The 20117-nt window shown below is 42.6% G+C and overlaps 1 protein-coding gene across 5 annotated transcripts; it reads left to right on the forward strand.

Moving 5' to 3' along the window:
- The first annotated feature begins 256 nt into the window (after positions 1-256).
- Positions 257-20042, forward strand: LOC130392848 (leptin receptor-like). Of its 5 annotated transcripts, XM_056603347.1 has the most exons (8): positions 257-623; positions 4713-4753; positions 5343-5401; positions 9639-9890; positions 12233-12362; positions 14662-14840; positions 16566-16711; positions 19378-20042. In XM_056603347.1, exons 3-8 carry the CDS (start codon positions 5362-5364, stop codon positions 19546-19548), a joined length of 918 nt encoding a protein of 305 aa, XP_056459322.1. In that variant the 5' UTR covers positions 257-623; positions 4713-4753; positions 5343-5361; the 3' UTR covers positions 19549-20042. The 5 variants fall into 5 exon arrangements, with proteins under 5 accessions (XP_056459322.1, XP_056459321.1, XP_056459320.1 ...); XM_056603346.1 differs by having other exon boundaries at positions 257-4753; XM_056603345.1 differs by having other exon boundaries at positions 4713-5401.
- The last annotated feature ends 75 nt before the right edge of the window (positions 20043-20117 follow it).

Consider the following 20117-nt stretch of genomic DNA (forward strand, 5'->3'; position numbering starts at 1 on the left):
AAAGCAAAAGAAAGGTTTTAGGCATCAAGGAAATAAAGGCATGCAAACTTGAAACTGATCCTACTAAGTTATGTTTTACCGGATAAAAAACCCTGCTGTGAAGAACTTTTAGATTCCCAAGTGCACATGAACGATCGCTGTCGGGAACACGCGTAAGCGTGAGCGTCATCACTGGCGAGCCGTCTCGTTATCCCCAGGAGAGTGAACGCGCCTATACAGGAGAGCGCGGTTTGGGGGGGGGGGGGGCGTGGTTTAGTTGATCGTCGTGGATACTCCGCCAAGCCCCGCTGTCTTCAGAAGACAGTTAATTCTTACAGATGATCCTGTCTCTCCTCTCTCCTCGTACAGGCGAGCAGAAAAAATGCGACTCCGAGGGCACCACTGTTGTTTACGGTGAAACGCGCCGTACTTTATTTGGGAACACATCTCCCTAAACTACAAAAAGGATTAAAGCGTTACAAGGAGAGCTAGTCGAAGTGGACAGACGGAACCAGACCAGGATCGAGAGACAACCTTCCTGAAGTCCACTCGATGTCCTGTCTCTTGTGACTGCACTTTGATGTGGCCCACGTGACACTCCGGATAGCAGCGAGCTCTTCCACATTGAAAACCTTTATTGCACAGTAAGAAATAACTATTTAAAATAATACCGGATGAAAAAAGTACTCCAGTGAGATTTATCTACCACTCTGACGACGGCATGATTGAAGTTCTTCTCGGGCAGGTGTGACCTGTATGCTTCTCAGCTATTCATAGATAGGCCTATAGTAGATACTTTATGTGACACGACAGCACCTTACAGTTCTTATATTCGTATGCATGGCTGTCAATGTACTTTTCTGTTATATGACACATGGAAACTCAACAATGTTAACGTGAAGAGTTTGGAAGAGTCCTTGTGCCAAATATTCGCGCCTTCAGCATGTCTACACTTCGCGCATTTAGGTAAATCCAAGGGGGACGGGACGGGGACGATGCGTGTGTGTTGAATTGCTTCTAATAATCTAACCCTAACTGTAGGCCTACCCATCCGGAAGTACCGCCGCTTCATGCTTCTTTCTCAGCATTTCCAAAAGTGTCCATATAGGCAAGCCTTTACGCGTTGACGTGTAGTTTGGGAAGGATAGAAAGTGTGAGTCAGCACCGCATGAATTGTTGGCCTTGTTCAGCGGTTCCTCTTGGGGCATAACGTGGAGGCAAAACACGGCTACATGTTTTTGGAAGAACAAGAGCAAAGCCAAACCAGTTTAATTGGATGAATTACCTATTTTCTTTTCAGAGATTACGAGGGGACGGTGGGCAAGAGCAATGCATGTCAGTTTCCAGTCCAACATTTTTCAGGCAAATGATGACTGCAGTGTGGATGCATAATTCCATCTAAATAATAGTTTAAATAGGTATTGGTAGTGTAGCCTAATATTTGTAAGATCGTTGTGAAATGGTATTTGTTTGTCTACTATGTCAGACGTGATACAAAGAAGATATTGATTTTACATCATTTATTAATTGATTTGGCTGTTTTGATTTCTGTGGTACACTTTCCAGAGAAATGTGTTGTTATTCATGGACGCCCACTCACTCACTCACTTACATTCTCTCTCTAACTCACTCACTGAATTGTTTTGAAACACTGATTTAATAGATGTGTAGATGCAACAGGATTACCCCCTGTCTCCTGCTCTAGCTGTTGGGCAATGCTCAAAAGAACATAAAACTTAAGATTTCTAACTTTAGAAAATCATTAGATGTTTAGGAACTAAAAAATAATAAGACAAAACAGGGAGGCATTCAGAGCAAATAATCAAGACAATAAATATTATGTTCAAAGGGCTTGGGTCGGCAGAGAAGAACATCTTAAAAATAATCGTTCTTTAAAGTATGGCATTGTGGTGAAAAAAGAGCATAATTAACAGATTCATGGTTCGACATAGAGGCATTGAAGTCTATGAATAGGAAAATTAAAGGGGACATATCTGTGGTTCTCAGGTGGAAAGACAAAGTAAATAGTTTCACAAACTTTTCGTCGGTTTTTAGAGACATAGGGGTTGTTGTATGGGAAGGAGTTTTAGCTTTGATGGTCAAGGCTTCACTTTGTAGATTAAAATTCTTATAAAGGACGGGAGGGAAAATTATTCATGTATGTATCTTATATACATACGTAAGATACATACACGTACTGGTTGACGTATTGCGATATCGTCATGTTGACCAACAGATGGTTAAAACAAATAACAATTAAAATGTAGACCAGATACCTCCGATTTTATAGGCAATTAGAATCAACTATATTCTCTTCTGTTCGGCCCATCCTGTAGAACTCACCACAACGTTAAACTCATACATTAATCCACACAATGATAAAATTGGCATGTCGCAATATTAACAGAATTGCAGTATTTAAAGGCATGCTACTTTATGGATGTTGTTATATAGGTGTGAGTGGGCCCCTAATACAGTATTTGAAAACGTTCAAGAAATTCAGCCTTAGTGCAGAATTACAGCCACTACGAGCCAGTCCCACAATGAGCACAACCGTGCCGTTTTTTAGAGGTGGGTCAAGGTGGAGGGTGGGGGTGTGGCCCTGAGCAGCTTTGCGGCCACGGTACTATGCGCTAGCGTTTACAGTGGATGTATCACAATGGCTCCAATTCATAATATCATCCGGAGGCGCACACATATTTTGGCCGTAAATATTCTAGAACACTCTGGGTGCTCCTGCGGGAGTCCTGGAGCTCTATATCTAAATAATATAATATGAAAAAATAGAAATCTATATAAAATAATATATATTTCACGTCCAAAAGCTGTGTGCGCCTCCGGATGATATTATGAACCTCAAACGACTGCGTCGGGTTCTCCGACGACTCTGGTTCTTCCACTTCCACGTCAATCTGAGCAGCGACATGGAGGAGAAAGGGATTGTTGCCCGCGATTGTCTCCCGCCGGAGCCCCACTGCCGGGGCACCGGCGTTGGAGCACCAGCGCCCCAGGGCACCACCGCCGCGGGGCTCCACTGCTGCCGCCCAGCACTGCCATGGGGCTCCACCGCCACCACCCGGCAGCGGAGCTCAGGCGGGAGACAATCACGGGCAACAATCCCGGGCAACAATCACAATCACACCTCCATGTCGCGGTTCAATCTGGACTTCAGGGAGTCAAAGCCAAAGTTCCTTTCCCCCAATTCCTTCTCAACCATGGCCGAGATAACCCCTACTAGAGAGGCCCGACGCAGTCTTTTCACCGAATTGTAGCTTTACGCACCTTATGTTGCATGTTATGCGCCATAACACCAACAGCAGAATGGTTATCCAAATATCAAAGAAGTATACTACACTTGCATTACAGTGTGTGTATATTTCGACACACACACACGTGGCGCTCACACAGTCGCTAGCTACTGGGGGACCATAGGCAGGCTAGAGGAACTCGTGTTAATGTTAGAAAACCTCATGAAGTGACATTTTCAAGCCATGCAACCTTTAAGAAATTGCACTACATATCGTGCCAGCAGCAAAATTTGTGCTTCTGCGAATTCTGAGTAGGCCAAAAACATTCATATCTTTTAAATGATGATCTTGGCTTACTCGGCAGAATTAAATTTGTATGCTGTATTAATTCTGTTAATTCAAATTTAAAACGGCCTGCCATAGTGTTGGTTGGCTCACACATATAGCAGCCCATTTCAGAGATCGTGAAGAGGGTCCGCAAGGATGTAACGGGTCTGTAACCCCCTTTCATTGCGTAAACGTGGTACCATAAAGAGCCCTTCAGCCTGTAGCGGCCTATAGTAGCCTGGGGCTGTTTCCCATTGTGAAGGAATATGCTAAACGGCTGCCCTTTTAAGGACGCTACGTCATAGAACGCCGACAAGCACTGTTCCAATGTTGAGGACACTCGGAAATTTGTGTCCTTTTCGCGTCCTTTATTTTTGAGAATCCCGAGATTTTTCAGGTATGCAAAAATAGATCCTCAACGAGCCAAAATACCCACAATCCTTTGCGTTCACACGCTGAGCGGGATATTTAAAAATAGTGAGATTTCTTTTAAAAGTTTTTGCAACGTAATGATAGGCTATATTTATTTTGGATTGATTTGATTTAATATGTAAGTAGGTGGTGTTTAAACAAACTACTGTCGCTAGTAACAAGTTCAACACTTAAAATATTTAACACCAGAGCAATATTTAAAAAGCGGAAGCGCTTCCACACTAGCAAGTCGTTCCAAACTCTAAACGCTACAAACACTAGGCAGCACTCTAGCCTCATCTCCATAGGACGCGACAAGCAAGGAAGTGTTCTAGCAAGACTGCAGCCTTCACTTTGGGAAAAAAGAGATTCGTCTTTGGTTTTTCAGCCATGATACCAGTCGTAAGCATTTGAAGAAAGCGATAAAGAGCAAATTAATGGGAGCGTGTAGGTATTTTTCGACGCAAGCTGTTGAAGCTGCAGCCCACATCATATCTATTATCATTGAGTGTTTCATTCCAAAACAATAATAGCCCCAGGTCTGGCAGTGGGTGCTGCAGCGCTCAACTGCACCTTTGTCCTAATTAGAAACCAACGTTCCTCATTAGTATATCATAAAGCATCTCTTCTGGTAGGGTTCATTTAGGCTTGGTGCATTGGATGTGACCTGTAGTGTATATCACTACACAGAGAGTCTATCTAAAAGCTTTCCATTCTGCTCTCTCTCGCCAACCCTTTTTCAACTAGGGCATCATCATAGTTAAAGCTGGACGGTGAACACACACAGTGTAAGTACTTAGCTGGATCCTAATGCAAATAAGGTTCAATTTGGCACAGGAAGCCGGAATTATGATTTTACACATCTCATGACATGCTTAGCACGCTGGTAACACATTGTAGCATGAATAAGCGAGACAATCTGTTATTGTAATATTAATGTATGTGAGTGTGTGTGTGTCTGTATATATATGTGTGTGTGTGTATGCCTTAAATTTTCACCATCACTCTGCATGAAAGAAGTATTATGTGACCCTGTCACACCTGCCACTGATCAGCCTGTAGTAGCTTGGGTGTTAGCCTTTATTAGCCTGGTTGTTGGCCTGTAACAGCCTGTAGTAGCCTGGACCATATTGGGCGCAGACTGCAAGCAGTAGTAATTATATGGTGTACTTCTTGATCCTTTAACTATCATTTACAGAAGATTGATAACACCCTTTCTGTTTTTGACCTTGGTTTTTCGATCTGAAACGCTGTGTTGCAAATCACTGCTAAGTAGGAACATTGATTTTTGTAAAATGATCCCAAAACGCGCAATATGATCAACTGTCTTCTCTTATTCATCCTCATTATGATCTCTTCTGTAACCTACTGTTACAGTGGTACTACTCGTTTCAACATGCTGGGATTCCTGGTGTCCGTTTTGCTGATCTTTCATGGTATGTTTTGCGTCCAATATAAACTCAACCTGAGCAGCTCACAACAGATTCACTTTAACCTAGGGATGCACCGATCCGCTTTTTTCACCTCCGATACCGATACCGATATCTGAGGTTTAGTATCGGCCGATACCGATCCGATACCGATATAGAAAAACAGCGCGAAATTATGGCTACAAACTGTAAGTTTCATTGAGGGGAAAAGACTGGGATCATGAGACTTGAATTTTTGGAGGTGCTTTATAAGGTTTGTGGTATTAAAGCTAGAAGGTTTAGTACCACCCCTCGGGAAATTTACTTTGCATATGTTGCATGTAGCCGTGGAGCTTGCTGGCTTAGGTAAAGTGAAATAGCTCCAGATAGCAGATCCTTTTGCTCGCTCCATTTTGCAATCACTGTAGGCTCCGCACGGCGTGTTGCTTGTTTATGACGCCACTCACAGCGCACAGCATAGAAACTGAATAGATCAGCCAATAGATAGATAGATACACTTTTATTAATCCCGTGAGAACATTTTCGTGGGAAATTCAATTATCAAAGCAGCAAGGTAGTAGGAATAGGATTCAAGTATGTACATAAACGTAAAAAAAAAAATATATATATATATATTTTTTTTTAATATGGATCGGCCCATTTGTCACCGATACCCGATCTAGAAATGTCTTCAATATCGGTACCGATACCGATACAAATATCGGATCGGTGCATCCCTACTTTAACCACATCGGGGCAATTGCTCTGTCGCTAGCTTAGCCACTTTTTAGAGTTTAACACGGTTTTAAACTCAAGAAGTCACGTGACGTCTTAAGCTCCATTGCTGTGTCATATGTACTTGTGGTTCAACCTGCAGCTGTGTTTTACCTTGATCTCAATTGCTGTGTCTTCAGAGAAATTAACATCAGACACTAGCGGGCGTATTTTGTGCGTGTTAGTCTAATCTCGAAACTGACGTGGTTTTAGAGGAGACTAAACCAGTTTGCAGGATGTAACAAGGCTCCATCATAACCGACACACACACACAGAATTAGTTTTATGAATTATTATTAATAGGTATGATACATTTACACTTATTACACCAGGTAGGCCTTCAGTACAATACAGGCTACAATATCGGAGTTGCTTAAAGTGCCCAACTAAAACTTGATTGCCTGTATGTAAAAAAAATAAATGAACGCACAGGATCGTACCATTCAACGAAACATAAAAAGGTCAATGCTTAACTACAATGGTCCTCTCCTTCTCCGAGAATTGAAAGGCATGGCATTACCCAAATTACTCGCATAGGCCTATTAGTTTGTTTTCAATTAATTAAGTAATCACGTTTGCATACACACACCAAGAGAAAACAATGACAAGTAATTGATTGACGTAGGTGAGGGCAGATTCCAGACTCAGATTTCCACAAAAAGTAGCCTAGACTATTTCATAATATATGTCAACATTATTAGCGTTTTTATTTATTATAGTTTTATTATGTTAAAGTTCACTTTACATTCCCATTACGTTTTTGTTGGTAATTATAGCACAAAATGCATCCACCATGAAGTTTAGACTGCATCTGCTCTGGGGTATACTAGAAAACTGAGTATTTCCGGTTTCCAAGCAGTTTAAACCGAGTCAGCTAGGTATCAGCTGATCCTGTACGAGTCGTTACACAGCAATCACGTTCAACCTTGTGCGCAGCTGCGTGTTAAACTCCAAAACCTCCGTTTTAAGGAGTTCGGTTTTAAAGCGCAGCAATGCTAACTGACAGAGCAATTGGCCCATTCAGTTTGCCTTTTGCAACACAACAAAACTAAAGTAACACAAATATATATTGATTGCTGGAAATATTTGATTGAGCTTTTTCCCCAAGAACCTTTTCAAAAGTATCTATATCTTGTTTTAAAATATACATTTATACAGTTAAAACTAAAGAGCAAATTTGTGTGAGATCTATGGAATGTGTGAGTTTAATAAAGAAAAACGGGTATTGTGTCAATATAATTAGAATGTACAATCATTATTGAATTTCTGGATTTATTTTACAGCCTTTGAAAACTTGCTATTATTTCAGCTATTGTGGATTATACTGTAATGTAAGCTGGCGTTTTTGTACATGGATTGGTTTATTGCCCATTGATACTTGACTTTCTGTGGAAGCTACTCATCCACCTACCAGAGTTCCTTCCACCTCTGATATATACTTAACTTCCCGCTTGGCTATCTTGTTGACTCAACCAAATGATATAGTGTAGCAAACTTATGTCAATGACACAGTGTTAGAGAATAAGTATTGAAGAGATTTCCCCATTGCATAGTTCTGCTGCCAATATGAGAACAGCAAAGCACCCTGGTCATCTTAGGATCCCCGATACCTCTTTTATAAGCTGTTTCCCTTCTCTTTTTAATAGGAGAGAAAAAACAGAATGAGAGATAGTCTCCTTTTCAGTTGGGGGGGAAACTGCATTGGAAAGACCATGAATATGGCTACACTCTTTAAGGGAACAGAAAATGCTCAAACATACCCGATTTATTTTTATATGAACGCAATTATTCTACAGAACAATGTTGTTTTCCAGTGTTAGGGTGCACTCACACTAGGCCATCTGGCCGTGGCCGTGGCCGTTTTCACACCACCGTGCTCAAATCTGCCAGTGTGAGCAGGGCCGTGCAGCGACCCTTTGAGGGGCAGGGGCTCAAATTCAAAAAAGGGCACATGCAAAAACCACTACTGTCAGAGACACTGAGACAGAGTAGACATGAAACGGATTTGTCATGTCCAGTGGCGGCTGGTGATCAACAATTTTGGTTTGGCACAGTAATAGACTGGGGGTCTGTTACTGTGGGGGGTCTGTACCGGGATGACGTGGCACCCGGTACAAATATGGTGTGACAGCGCCCTGGCGCCCTCTATTGACCCACCGCCACTGGCCATGTCATGTGGCCATGGCCACGTAGTTACTACAGAGTAGCCTATACAGATTCAATATAACAATGTATGCTTTCCCTTTGCAATTTCAAAAGGTTTCCCAGATAGGTTTGCTGGTAAGCTATATAAAATAAACCGAGTGGTAGCCACTTTCACAGTCAGTTAAAACGATGCTTGTTGAAAAGCTTTTGCTGGCAAACATAGGCCTATACTTCAAAATGACGCTACAAAACGAGATAACTGTTACAGTTTATTTAGCATTATCAACTTAATGGTTTTGGAAACAACTGTCTGTGTCTGACTCTGTAGTGATTTTACCCTGCATTGTACCGTCTCTTAAAACAACAAGCGCATCGCGCAGGCAGGCAAAGGTGAAAAGTCACGTTGATAGCCTATGACGTGACCCAGCGGCAGCTGCGCACTGAGCGCCGGTAAACGAGGCTACAAAGTACAAACTTTACTTCTCGATTATTACTTTTAGACATTTTTATTCTCGAATAATTTATTCACATGTTAATTTTTAATTAATTAATTGTTCATGTGTAATTTTACAAAGCATTGAAAATTTAAATTACCACTCAAAAGGGCACTTTGGTCCTTCAGAGGGAAAAGGGCAGGGGCTCGGGCACCCATAGCCCCCCCCTCTGCACGTGCCTGAGTGTGAGTGTGGCCAGTCTGGCCAGGCCAGGCCAATTTGGCCACTTGGGAGAGGTGTGCTGCTACGGTACGGGCCGCTACGGTACAGATGCTAATGAGCCGACACGCGCACACGCACGGCTACGCAACCTGAGCTGGATGACGTATAGTCCATGCGACGACCACGGACATAATAAAGGCGACGAGCCTTCTTTCCCAGTAAACGGTAAACATATATCCAAATAAGCAACAGACTCAGCAAAGTGCGAACTGTGTTCTCTTTGTTGTTGTCCATTGTTGTTAAAACTCTGACTGGCGGCAGACTTTATTATGGTCCATGCAGCAGACGCTTGGTGATGACGTGTTACTTACGACGTGATGACGTATGTACAAGCGCCTACCGTGGCCAGGCCACAGTTGCGTCAGCCAACGGCCACGGCCAGATGGCCTAGTGTGAGTGCAGGCCAGAGAACAATGGGGCCATTTGAGCACGGTTAGGTGTGATAACGGCCAACGGCCACGGCGAGATGGCCTAGTGTGAGTGCACCCTTAATTTCTTTATCTTCTGAGGTTATCACAGAATATGATGAACCAACAATCAACAAACCACACATCAACAGGCTTGTTGGGAATGTCGAAAGTGCCCGGGACAGGTGAAATGACTGCTTCCCCATTACCTCTGTGAGCCAGGTTCTTTGGGTTTGGAACCAGGACGTGGACAGCCTCCCCATGGGGAGTTAGCTGTGGATCTGCCCTGGCACGATGAGCTGTGCTGCAGTCTGCCCTCAGCTCACCACAATACAGAGGGGAATACTGCAGGCATGGCATCTGTTGCCGCCCCATATCATGGCTCTCCATCGCACAGAACACAGCCCCCACGGTGCCGCTACAGAGGTTTGAAGAACACGTCACAACGTGGAGAAAACAACCAGCCCACTGGGGGTAAGAAACCATCAAATAAAGTTGATACTAATGGGCTGAGTGTGGGCACGTAGCCAGGAAGGTAGACAGACAGGTAGCTAATCAACTGATGCTGTCAATATGTAAAGAGAATTTCAACATATTTGACAGAAAATGCTTCTAAAATTAATTGATAACATTCATGAAGGTGAATTTTTATTAGAATATTAAAAAGTTCACTTTTTCATTGCTGTTTTGCAGTGCTCGTTGATTGAAATTTCAGTTATCTATTTGAAGCCAAGACCTGGGCTCTAAAAAACATTAACCTTGACGACTGAGTCATCAGGTATCTCATTAACATGCACAATCTGGATGACGCCACCTGTGGTCTTGAGAACCAGCAAACAATGAACGTCAGAGTGACACATGATGAGTCATTTCAATGTAGGTGGAATGACAATAAAAAGAAGAACAAAACAAGCAACACAACACTGAGCAGGGAATCCAAAATATTAAACCCCAAAGTAAATCAGTGTTTCTGCCTACAGAGTTCAGATGTATCTAGCCTGGTTGTTAAGGGCTGATTATGGTTCCATGTTCACGCAACAACGCAATGAACACGCAGTCGCTTCAACGTAGTCGTGAACCTTTATGGTTCTGCGTCGGGTTTACGTGTCGTTATGCATGTCCATGGTAAAGAGAGAACAAATAGTTGGTCTTTGTCTGTGCATGCTATTACTTTACAATTGCTCTGCTCCTAGAAGTTTGATTATGGTACGGTATGGATTCCAGCAACTTGAAAGCTGAATACGACTCAAACAATGTGCAACAAAACCAGAAGATAGGCTGCTAGTTGGTCGTCATTGTCCATTCTCGTTATTACCTTCAAAGTCTTTGATGACCGAATACAAACATTGCCGCTTTTTACAGATTACTAGCGAGTGAAAAAAATGGTTACGGGCACCGATGTTTTGCCTTAGATTTTTTACATACAAAGCGTTTTGCCGGAAATGATGTAGTTAGCGAACCAATCACAGCCCTTGCGGCTGCGTCGCCTCGACGCGAGGTTACACTTTTTGGGAGGCGCACGTCAGGCCCTTGCGGTCGACGCAAGGAGGGTCCTCCGCAATGACGTAACATGTCTGTAACCCCCTTGCGTTGCGTCAACCTCGAACCATAAAGAGCCTTTCAGCTTGTAGCAGCCTATAGTAGCCTTGGTGTTAGCTTTTATTAACCTCGGTGTTAGCCTGTAGCAGCCTGTAGTAGTCTGGGTGTTAGTCTGTCACAGCCTGTAGTAGCCTGGGTGTGAGCCTGTATTAGCCTGGGTGTTAGCCTGTAGTAGCCTTGGCCATATTGGACGCAGACGGCAAGCAGTAGTAATTTTGTGAAGTACACTTCTTAATCCTTTAACTATTATTGACACAGTATTGATAACACCCTTTCAGTTTTTGACCTTGGTTTTCGATCTCACACGCTGTGCGGCAAATCACTGCTAAGTAAGAATATTGATTTTTGTAAAATAATTCCTAAACGCATTACATTTTGGAGCTTTCAGGAGAATTCTGCAGCTATTTATTACCTGATAACATTAACATCAAATAGATGATATTTATGTCCGGTATAAAAGAAGTCTTGAGTGACAGACAGATTTTAGGATTGCGCTGCAGCTGCCATTGTTATTTATGGAGCTGCCTACAGCTTCTCATTGTCTGATGGAGGGCCCCTCCTAGAGGGTTCTAGCGGACATCCACCACCTTCACTGCTCGTATCAATGATGAATCTACAACACTGTCTTGCCCCTGAGGCCATCCCCAACCTTCATGACCATTATGACCACAGTGGAAGGTCCTTCTAGTGGTTCCTTGCTGTGAAAGATTGATGCTGTTTGATTAATGTGAACACGTGTTTAGGTTGAACCACGTACTGTAATAATAATGTAATTCTTTTGGGAAACTTCACATTAATATTGAAATAGGAAATATTTTACATTTGGCAATGAAACAATAAAAGCGAGTTGTCACGGCCAGGTGCTGGTTGGGCAGCAGGAACAAGAAGGGATAGGACAACAAAAAAGTTTCTTTAGTAAAATAAAATAAATCTTAGAAAACAGAAAAACACTTAGAAAATGGGAATCCATGAGGAACAAGGAACCAACTAAGGAACAATTGTTTCTGAGCATTGATTATGACACATCATAATCAATGCTCAAGCAAGATCCACATCCAGCCAATTATATTCTACCACTCCGATTCAATCAAGAGTTTCCAAGCAGAATTGGCTAAACCTGTCAGGATATTCACATGAGGCCTTTTCACAGAACCCCTCGGTAGGGTGAGCGTGTCTTCTGCTGGACGCACTAACCCAGGAAATTCAATATCCCTCAGGTCTCTGCTGGAGCATCCTGTGTGCTGTTGATGACGACTGGGAAAATGTTGTTTGTGATCTGAACTCTCGCAGCCCACAACCAGAACCCTTGGTGTTTAGCACCACGGTAATCAGCCGGCAGCACCTGGCGTGAGTACGAATCTCAGATATCTGGTTTGAACTATGCACAAAGCGCTGCCCTGGGCTCGCTCTGGTTTAAAGGTCCCATGACATGCTATTTTATGTATTCTTTAATATAGGTATTAGTTGGCAAATAACACAGTATTCAAAGACGTTCCCGAAATTCTGCCGTGGTGCAGAGTTACAGCCACTCCGAGCCAGTCGCACATTGAGCTTCCCCCAAATGCGCTGTTTTGGCGTCTGTAGCTATAATGCAAATGAGGAGGAGCGAGGCGGGTCAAGGAGGAGGGTGGGAGTGTGGCCCTGAGCAGCTTGCAGCCACGGTACCATGCGTTCTGTTGAGTGTGTGTACAGTGGATGTATCGCAATGGCGAGGCGCACACAGCCTTTAGCCGTGTTCTGTAAATCTTCTAGAACACACGGGAGTCCTGGAGCTCTATATCTAAATATTATCATATAGCCTACATAGATATCTATATCATATAATATATATTATCATGGCCAAAAGCTGTGTGAGCCGATATTATGAATCTCAAATGACCGCGTTGGGTTCTCCGACGTTCCTGGTTCTTCCACGTCCTCATCAATGTGAAGTAGATTAAACCACGACAAGGAGGAGAAAGGGATTACTGCCGGGCAGCGCTTAGCTGCCCCTCAGCGGGGTAGCTAAGGGGCTTAGCTGCCCCTCAGCGGGGCTCAAGCGGGAGACATTCGCCGCCAACAATCCCTTTCTCCTCCATGTCATGGTTCATGTTCTTGAGGGAGTCAAAGCCAAAGTTCCTTCCCCCCAATTCATTCTCAACCTTGGCTGAGTTAACCCCCACTACGAGTCTCGTTGTAGAAATAGCAGAGACGAGAGTCCGACGTGTTATGCGCCATAACACCAAAAGCAGAACGGTTATCCAAATAACAAGGAAGTGTACAAGACTTGCGTTACAGTCCTGTATATAGATATCTATATCTAAATAATATCATATAATACATAGATATCTATATCATATAATACATATTATCACGGCCAAAAGCTGTGTGCGCCTCCAGACGATATTATGAATCACAAACGACTTTGTCGGGTTCTGCGACGTCTCTGGTTCTTCCACTTTCACATCAATCTGAAGTAGACTGAACCGCGCGCTGCCTGCTGCCGGCTGCCCGCTGCCGGCTGCCCGCTGCCGGGCGATGGTGCCTCGCGGCAACCGGCGGCATGTCGCAGTTCATGTACTTCAGCGAGTCAAAGCCAAAGTTCCTTTCCCCCAATCCCTTCTCAACCATGGCTCAGATAACCCCCACTACAGTCTCGTTGTGGAAATACAAGAGACGTCAAAGAACCGACCAGAAATACTTGCGTTACAGTCTGTGTATTCACACACACACATGTGGCGCTCGCACGGTCGTGTCTCATTGGCGGGCCAACGTCTCTGGGCGGGCCAGGCAGAGTAAGGGGAGGAGCTTAGATGCTTTATGACGACATAAATAAAGACATTCAAAATCAGCGCGCCTCCGGTTTTTCAAAGGCGAGCAGAACAGCTAGTGCTCGTTTTACACCAAACGCAAGTTTTAGCCACTGGGGGACCATAGGCAGGCTAGGGGAAATCATATTTATGTTAGAAAACCTCATAAAGTGAGATTTTCATGTCATGGGACCTTTAAACTCACGTCGCCTGTTTGGTATGCCTATCATGCCTTGCCTCAGGCCCCATGTGCAAAGGTGTTAGTGTTTGTAAATGGATGTATGTCCATGCTGTGTGTGTAGGTGTGTGTCTGTGTGTGTTACTGCATGAGGTTGTGTGTGTGCGTGCGCACGTGAGTTTGTTTTATTTGTGTGAATAAACTGGTACGTGTTATCTGAACAGCAGTCTTTCCCTTCATCACAGCGAAGGAAAAAGACTGGCTATCTGCAGCTCAGTGAAGCAGGTCCCACAGAACCTGTATCCTGCATTTATCAGCCTGGCCATCTCTGGGATAAACACAGTTTACAGCTGAACTAACACATACAAGATGAGACATGCGCTGCCAATAAACAGTCAAATAATATAACTAGACAAACCTTCTTGTCCCAATTTCAAATTTGGTTTGAAAGCATTGCAAATGGCTTTCTTAGAGTTTCTATCAGAGCCATCGGACTATTGCTGTGTATTTCTTTCCAAATGTAATGATTTTATAATTGTTAATTATACAAAAGGCAAATGACAAGATAGTCTCAAATTAAACCATTGTATATAATATCTCTTTCACTTTTTATAGGAAAAATTAAATAGAAAATATGTGCAAAGATTAAAACGCAAGCTTTGATCTCATCCGTTCCCAGCCTGCCAACCGGACAGGGTGCCCACAGTGTCACAAGTGCCGAGGTCTCTAAGCCGGTTAACTGTTCCCACATTTGTTCCATTGCCCTTGACAACGCCAAGCGGTCCTTTGTTATGGTAGCCACTGCTGTCCTAAATGCCACCATCGGCCCCGTCCTGCTCCGTGTTCCAGCCCGCCCAGGTAAGGAGACACTTACATAAGTTCTGAATCACAGAGAAACCTCAGTAAATGAAGAATGGTTGGTGAAAGAAAGAAATTTGAATTTTCGGAGTTCTGGGAAATGTGTTTTGAAGTCTGCATTTTCCAAAAGAGATCCAAAGGCTTGGCATGATCTGGAATGATAAGGAGACAATTACGAGCTTGCTTCTCAACGGCCCTATTCTCCTGTTAAAGGCAAGCATGATTGGTATACAACAGTGTGTGCTCTGTGCTGGGCTCTGTCTGCTCCCACCTTTCAGGGTGAATTCTCTACAATGAGGCTGGTGTGGCTCTCCAATGAAATTATGATGTTTTATCTTCACACTGGGAACAGTGCGAGTCTACAGTCTGTAACTGCCGCTCTCACATTATACATCCCCCTATAACAAATGTGCCCTGCGACACTGATGCAGAGCAATATCCATGAAGGCCTTTGACCAGCCTCACTCATGCAGCTCCACTGTCTACGTTTATGATGGCTATATTTACTGTAGAATCCACATCATGAGCATCCCCAAACACATAAGCAATCACCGCTATTTGCATCCTGCTTGTGTTTATTTGTGGGGTTTCTTCTGGAGACAGAGAATCAGTTTGCTAATTGTAGATTTCACGTAGGGAGAATCCCTGTTGATGGTTCAGCAGGCACAAAGAAGTAACGGCACTGTGTTTCTGCTTTTTAATTAAGAGTATTTATTTGTAACTTGATTTGTACAAAGAAATTCTACATTAGAGGCGTAAATCAAATGAAGCCTTTAAATAATTTTATTTTTGAGGGGTTGCAGGGGAAACAACTTGAATTATTTTGTGATGTGTTGACTAACCCAATGGCTAAATGTACGTGGTTTCATATTATTACCCTCACAGCCCTTCTCAAAACATGTTTCCTGAGGCAATCCTATTGGTTAGGAGAGAAAGTGCCTATTTATGTTTTTCCCTCCATAATAACCGGACAGTTGATGTTCAATCTGCATGTATTTCAAAAGGCCAGCTTTAGGTGCACCATACGTCACTTCAAGTAGTGACAAACAAACACTCAATACATTTAGTGACATTTCAGTTCAGATAGTAAGCATGGATGAGGAAGGGAAATACTATGAAAGGGGTGGACATTATACCCAAAACCAACTCTCTTATACATGATTTATCTGAAGACGCAGGATATATATATCTATATATATATATATATATATATATATATATATATATATATATATATATATATATAGATATATAGATATAAAACCAACTCTCTTATACATGATTTATCTGAAGACGCAGGATATATATATCTATATATATATATATATATATATATATATATATATATATTCAGAAAAATCCCAACCACCTTTAAGTTGATGCTAAAGTAATTTTTAAATGATTTGCTGAGCACACAAAAGTGTACATTTAAATGCCTAATGCCCATCAGCCGCTGTGATATTAATGAACATAAACCTAATCCAGTGGTCTTAATTAGACATCCGACAGTCGTCAGGGTTGACAAATCCCTGTGAGCCAGTGTAGGAAAGATCATTGGCCTTATTGCTATCATCAGGTGGATTGCATAGGTCTAAACGGAGGATATATATATATTTTTTCCTTCGTTGTAAGCTAATTTTATTACCACTACAACATTGTCCTATGTGTCTAGTTTTCCTACTGCCTTGGTTTGGGTTTTGGCATTTTTTGGTGTTTTCTTTCCAGTCAAACCAAGTCCTCCAGTTAATGTGACTCACACCCAGACGGTTCAGGGACAGCTGGTTTTATACTGGGATCCATCTCAGTCAGCTGCCAGCCCAGACCGCTACAAGGTGCGCTACACATTCAACAGCACCTGGCCTGTATGGCAGGTAGGTGCCCGCTCTCAGTGTGATGCATGCAAGAAGCGTGTCTGCATATAAGTATTCCTCCCACAGCTCAGCTTTACATTGCACATTGTCATGAAAAAATAAAAATCAAGATTTTGAGGACATTTAAGTCTGTTTGTTTGTCTAAATATTCCTTCATTATTTAACTGTATTTTACTGACATCGAATGCATTCATCCGTATCTCAGAACAGTTTTGTGGATTGTGAGCTTGCATTAGGATTGTATTAAGGTGGTGGATGCTTAATTTTTTTTATGCTTTGTTGCTCAACTAAATAAAGCTGAAATACCTCAGATAAAAGGCTTTTAGAGGAGACATAAAACATGTTTTTGAAGCTGTTTGCTGGAAATATCTAGTAGAAAAAAATTCTTGCTTGCCGCTATTCCCGTCTGTTTCGGTCCCTTCAGAATGGGCTGTTACTGGTGTCTGTAGCTTTAATGCAAATGAGCTGGTGCCCATTGCATACAGATGAGCTGTCAGACTGAACCACAGCGTGGAGCCGAAGTGATTGTTGCTGTTTGCGGACTCCCAGAGCTCTATATCTATATCTATATCTATATAATGTAATATAATAATAATAATAATAATAATAATAATAATAATAATAATAATAATATATAATGTAGGCCTATCTATATAATATAATTAAGCAATAGATCACGACAGGCTGTGGTATGTGCTCATTATACCACTGTTAAGGGGCGTTGTTCGGCCCGACGCGCAGTGGAGGGCGGGCGACCCCCTTCACAGTGGTATATTGAGCACATACCACTGACTGAAGTGATCTATTGCTTTTATACAACGGTTACTATCATGGCAAAACAAAAGTCATAGACACACTACATTTAAAAAAAAAAACAAGAAAGTCAAAGTAGCTGTTTTATTAAAGAATACAAAAAAGTTGTCCCTCCTGGCTGCCTTCAAAATGCACGACGGTCGCTATGCAACTAGGGCTGGGATAAACGATTATTTTTTAAACGATTCATCTAGCGATTATTTTTTCGATGCATCGATTAATCTAACGATTCATTTTTTCAGTCCGATTCGATTTCGATTAGATTATCGATTATCTCCCCATTAATTGACTAATAGCAATTTATACATGTTGATTGACATAAAATATGAATTCCTTAACATTTCAATACATGTTTATTGCCTTTAAATTCCAAAATAAAAGTTCAAAGTAATGCAATTCTACGGTGCTCGGTCATCTGCAGCTGCTACCAGGTGGCGCCTCTTCAGGTGCTGGTGAATTGCCATGGTGCTAGAATGGAAAGTCATCTCCATTTTGCAAAGACGACATATCACGGAATCGTTTCCTTTTACATTGAATAATTCCCATACTTAGAGGAACGAGTGCGTGACGCCTTGCACTTATGAAAGTCTGGGGAGCCACACAATCTTTTTTTTTTATTTTCTTTTTTTTTTTATCGACGCACATTTTTCGCGTCGACGTAATTTATGCGTCGACGTAATCGATTACGTCGACGCGTCGTCCCAGCCCTATATGCAACACACTTTAGCGTCCCTCCGAGAGAAGGCTCGGCTAGAGCGGTTCGCCGGCAATTTATCCGAAGCTCTGGCGGCACTCCGGCAGCTCCGGCGGGGGAAACTGGTGGCAGTCCGGCAGCTCCGCCAGACTACCTGCCATGCAGTCACATGGCAAACTGACAAATTAGACATCTATAGTTGTATGGAATCTCCCTGTTTCTGAAATGCGCGAACATCTCAGCCCAGTGCTCGTCCGCTGGTCCACAAAATTGTATCTATGCTCTGATTGGAGGGGGTGGTGAAGTGAGTGGTAATATCCAAATTTAACCGCCTTCCTACGTGGGAGGGATCGCCGAAACTGACTCGGTCGTTTGGTAACTGTAGGCAGGGTACTTTCAGAAATGCATATCTCACTCAAAAAATCATGTACAGGCTAACTTCAAAGTTTGTATGCGTGTGGGAGCACCAGAGACCCACAACAACACCCCAAATCCCAGGAAAAGTGTTGTTTCATAATATGTCCCCTTTCATATAGAATTTAGCAAAACAAACAAACCATGCTATGGATATAAATTCTGGACAGTTCCAAGCACTGTCTATGGCAGTGCCTTCAACTGCCATGAGCCCGGCTGTCACACACACAGTCATGCTGCAGCTGGGCGAGATTGAAAACAAGACGCCCTCTGAGAGCCATTGTGTTGCCGTGACACCACATATCATTGACTCATCCGTCCCAATATCTGTGCAACATGCCAGCTAATATCAAGTCAATATCATTGATGTTATGTTGATTGAGCCTAATACGCTGCTGTGTGTGTGTGTGTGTGTGTGTGTGTGTGTGTGTGTGTGTGTGTGTGTGTGTGTGTGTGTGTGTGTGTGAGCCTAGATGTGTGTGTGTGTGTGTTTTGTTGTGCTGTTGTATGTGTGTGTGTGTGTGTGTGTTAGTCTACTCTAGATTTATGTGCTTATGTTAGTAGAGATTTGTGCGTGTTGTGGTGCGATGTGTGTGCGTGTGTGTACCTTCTCTATGTGTATCGTGAGCCGTATAGCCCGTATAGTATGCATGCTTGTCAGTCAGCATTGCAGTTTATCGATATCTTATTTGTCTTTATTAGTCTTAGTACAAGAGAATCTGTTTATCTATTTTTCCTGCCCCAGGTGGTAAATGTGTCTGGGGAGCCCAGGGTGTTCCTGGACCTGAGCCCCAGGCTGAACTACACCTTCCAGGTCCGCTGCTCCCTACCGGGCCACCCCTATCTCTGGAGCGCCTGGAGCCAACCTCACCATATCTACCTGGACAGTAAGGGCCTGTCATCCCACTACTGCTAACTCTCACACTGTGTTCAATCATACTTTATAATAGGCAGATACATACATACATGCATTGGTACTTTTCTCATCACCGAGGGGAAATTAAAGCTTTACAATAGCTCACATCATCAAACACAATATTGATAATATTAATATTGTTATTGACAATAGAATAAAAAATAAAAAAAATCGATTGTTTTTCATTATATATTTTAATTGATTATCGATTTATTTAGGTCTTGACAAATATAAAAGCACCTTCAATCCGCTGCTGGCATTACAAGCATTGGACTTCTAAACTGCTAATCACACAGTTTACGCATCGATTGTGGTATATTCAATCATTCATCAGCTTATTTATGTTAGACCAAAGGTCACTTCACTTCCAAGCTATAAATCTGGCCCTAACACACACACACACACACACACACACACACACACACACACACACACACACACACACACACACACACACACACACACACACACACACACTTACATGGGCTGCAATCTTACAAACCTCCTTTTAACATACACACAGACTGACACACACACACACACACAAATATAATTTATTTGGATATCTA

Source organism: Gadus chalcogrammus, chromosome 12, assembly GCF_026213295.1.
Source record: "Gadus chalcogrammus isolate NIFS_2021 chromosome 12, NIFS_Gcha_1.0, whole genome shotgun sequence".
NCBI lineage: Eukaryota > Metazoa > Chordata > Actinopteri > Gadiformes > Gadidae > Gadus > Gadus chalcogrammus.